The 2,260-nt window shown below is 39.4% G+C and overlaps 1 protein-coding gene across 1 annotated transcript in view; it reads left to right on the top strand.

Moving 5' to 3' along the window:
- Positions 1-2,260, top strand: part of LOC119585345 — a 10,941-nt gene that overhangs the window by 5,101 nt on the left and 3,580 nt on the right. Inside the window, exon 2 of the mRNA XM_037934017.1 lies at positions 1,889-1,968. Within this exon, the coding sequence (XP_037789945.1) occupies positions 1,889-1,968 (80 nt within the window). The remainder of the gene's footprint in view (positions 1-1,888; positions 1,969-2,260) is intronic.

Genomic DNA, 2,260 nt, shown 5'->3' with positions numbered 1-2,260 from the left:
TGACGATAACCAAGGCCGTCAAAGTCGGGGGCTGGTGAGGCAGTTGCTGTACCAGTCTATTCTGCTTTGTAATCAAATTCAATTAGTTCTAAAAGTTGTTGGGGTGTGGCCCTTGGCGGGGGGGAGACAGACCTTGAGGAATCTGTCGTGAATCACGGTTTTCACCGTGGCCACGACGGTGAAGTGTTATCTCGTACTCCCTCTCACTTTAACTCTCCCGCAGGCATACAAAAAGAGTGAAAAAAAAAGTTTCTCCAGACAGTATTAGGAGACGTTTTATCTTCCGGGGGTGAGGATGCCCTACATTCGCCCACACCTGCATAGAAAACGCGCTCCGGGAAAGAAAACGCGGCTACCTCCATCCTTTTTACTGTTTTATTGTATGTTTGTTTTTGTACTTATTAAAAGCTATATTTAATATCGTTATTTATACCCCGGCACATGAACGCAAGAACGAAGGGAATGTATCATGAATGAGCGAAGTAATGAGTAGGAGGGAATCTATTATTTTATCTTTCTTTTACTTCAGTATTTATTATTTTAGTTCTTTTATTTCGTTTGCGTGTTTATTTTGCCACTTTTAATTCTTTTAATGTAATTCTTAAATTCATTTAGTGAAAAGATTCCCCTCCTTAATTACGTTCTTTTCGCACCACGAAACTTACAGGGAAGACAAGAGAGGCATGACGGGGGATTGGTCATTGGTTGGGAGCAGTGCTGCCAGGTTGGGGGAATTTTCCCTAGTTTTGGGGAAATCATGATGCTGATGGGGAAATGGGGAATTCAGGCCCATTTTTGGGGAATTTTCATATGCGACTTCGAATTTACTACAAAAATTGGGGATTTTCTCTTAATTTGGTAATTCTTCAACACATCAAATTAAATAATGTGATACATAATAACTTTAACGGATGTATCTATGGGAATAAAATAATTTTAAGATGAAGAGCTATCCACTAGTAGGAAACGGACGAACGATGAGGGAGTGGACGCGTCCTCATCCTGTATGAGTCACGAGACGCAAGCGGCAAGTCAGTAAGTGACACTGACACCCACACCACTGGCCACACAAGTCACAGTCTTTGTCCGTGACACTGAGGTGGGGATATGGTGGAATTGTACAAATTGCCTTCAACACCTTACAGTGGTATGTTTATTGTTTCTAATTGTCTGATATTTGCGAAAGAATTAGGATATAATGTTGACCTATGGATTGGAAGAAAGAATACTAATGATATGTGTCGTAATTCGGTGTTATTTGGCAGGAATATTATATATATAAAAAAATGGTTGGCTATCAATATGTGCTTAGTTACTTAGTATCATGTCACAATCTTGATAGTAACTAATAATATCTAACAGACTAGGCCTATATTGTACTATAAAGCATTGGCGACATTAGACAACACATTCACTAGTACTAACTTCGAAGGACATGAAATACTCCTTGGTGACAAATGATTCACTTACGAAAGAGCTCCGGTATAATTAACGCCTTTTTTCATTTGGTACAGTTGTGAATCCAGTCATGGCGGATACCGATGACGATGGATGCGATGATCCAGGCACTCCCCCGAGGGTGTTAAGAAAATGAAATATTCTCAGAAATATTCATGTAACTGGGAATCACTTCCATTGTTCAAGGGTTGGCTGCAACCGAGTTTGAAGAGTAAAAATAGAGCTTATTGCAAAGCCTGTAAATGTGAACTTCATGCAAAGAAATCCTAGCTAGAGAAACATGCAGGTGGACAAAAACACAAAACAAATGTCAGTAGTGCTGCCAAACAACCTACCTTATTGCCAATGTCATTTGCAAGAAGACATTCATAACTGGATAAAGAGGTGAAAAAAAGGTGAAATAAGACTAGCAGCTTTTTTTACAGAACAGAACCTACCTATGAGTATTATGACACATTTACCCCAACTAATAAAATCTGTATGTAGTGACTCAGAGATATATTGCATGCAGTAGAACTAAGACTACTGTAATACTCAAGAAAGTAATTGGTGAAACTAGCAAGGAAGAGCTGATCAGCAATCTAAAAACTCAGAAGTTTTCAATTATTGTTGATGAATCGACCGACAAAGGTTGCACTAAACACTTGTGCCTACTTGCCCGTCTGATACATGGCGGTAAAGCTAATGATGTTTTTCTTGGTCTAGTTCCTGTACAGGAAGGAAGTGCTCAAAGCGTGTATGACAGCGTTGTTAAAGGTTTTGTAGATAATGGGATTCCCTACAGAGAGAACATGATAGGCTT

Source organism: Penaeus monodon, chromosome 19 (assembly GCF_015228065.2).
Source record: "Penaeus monodon isolate SGIC_2016 chromosome 19, NSTDA_Pmon_1, whole genome shotgun sequence".
Taxonomy (NCBI): Eukaryota; Metazoa; Arthropoda; class Malacostraca; order Decapoda; family Penaeidae; genus Penaeus; species Penaeus monodon.
Note: the sequence above shows the minus strand (reverse complement) of the source record. Positions and strands in the feature narration are given on the sequence as shown.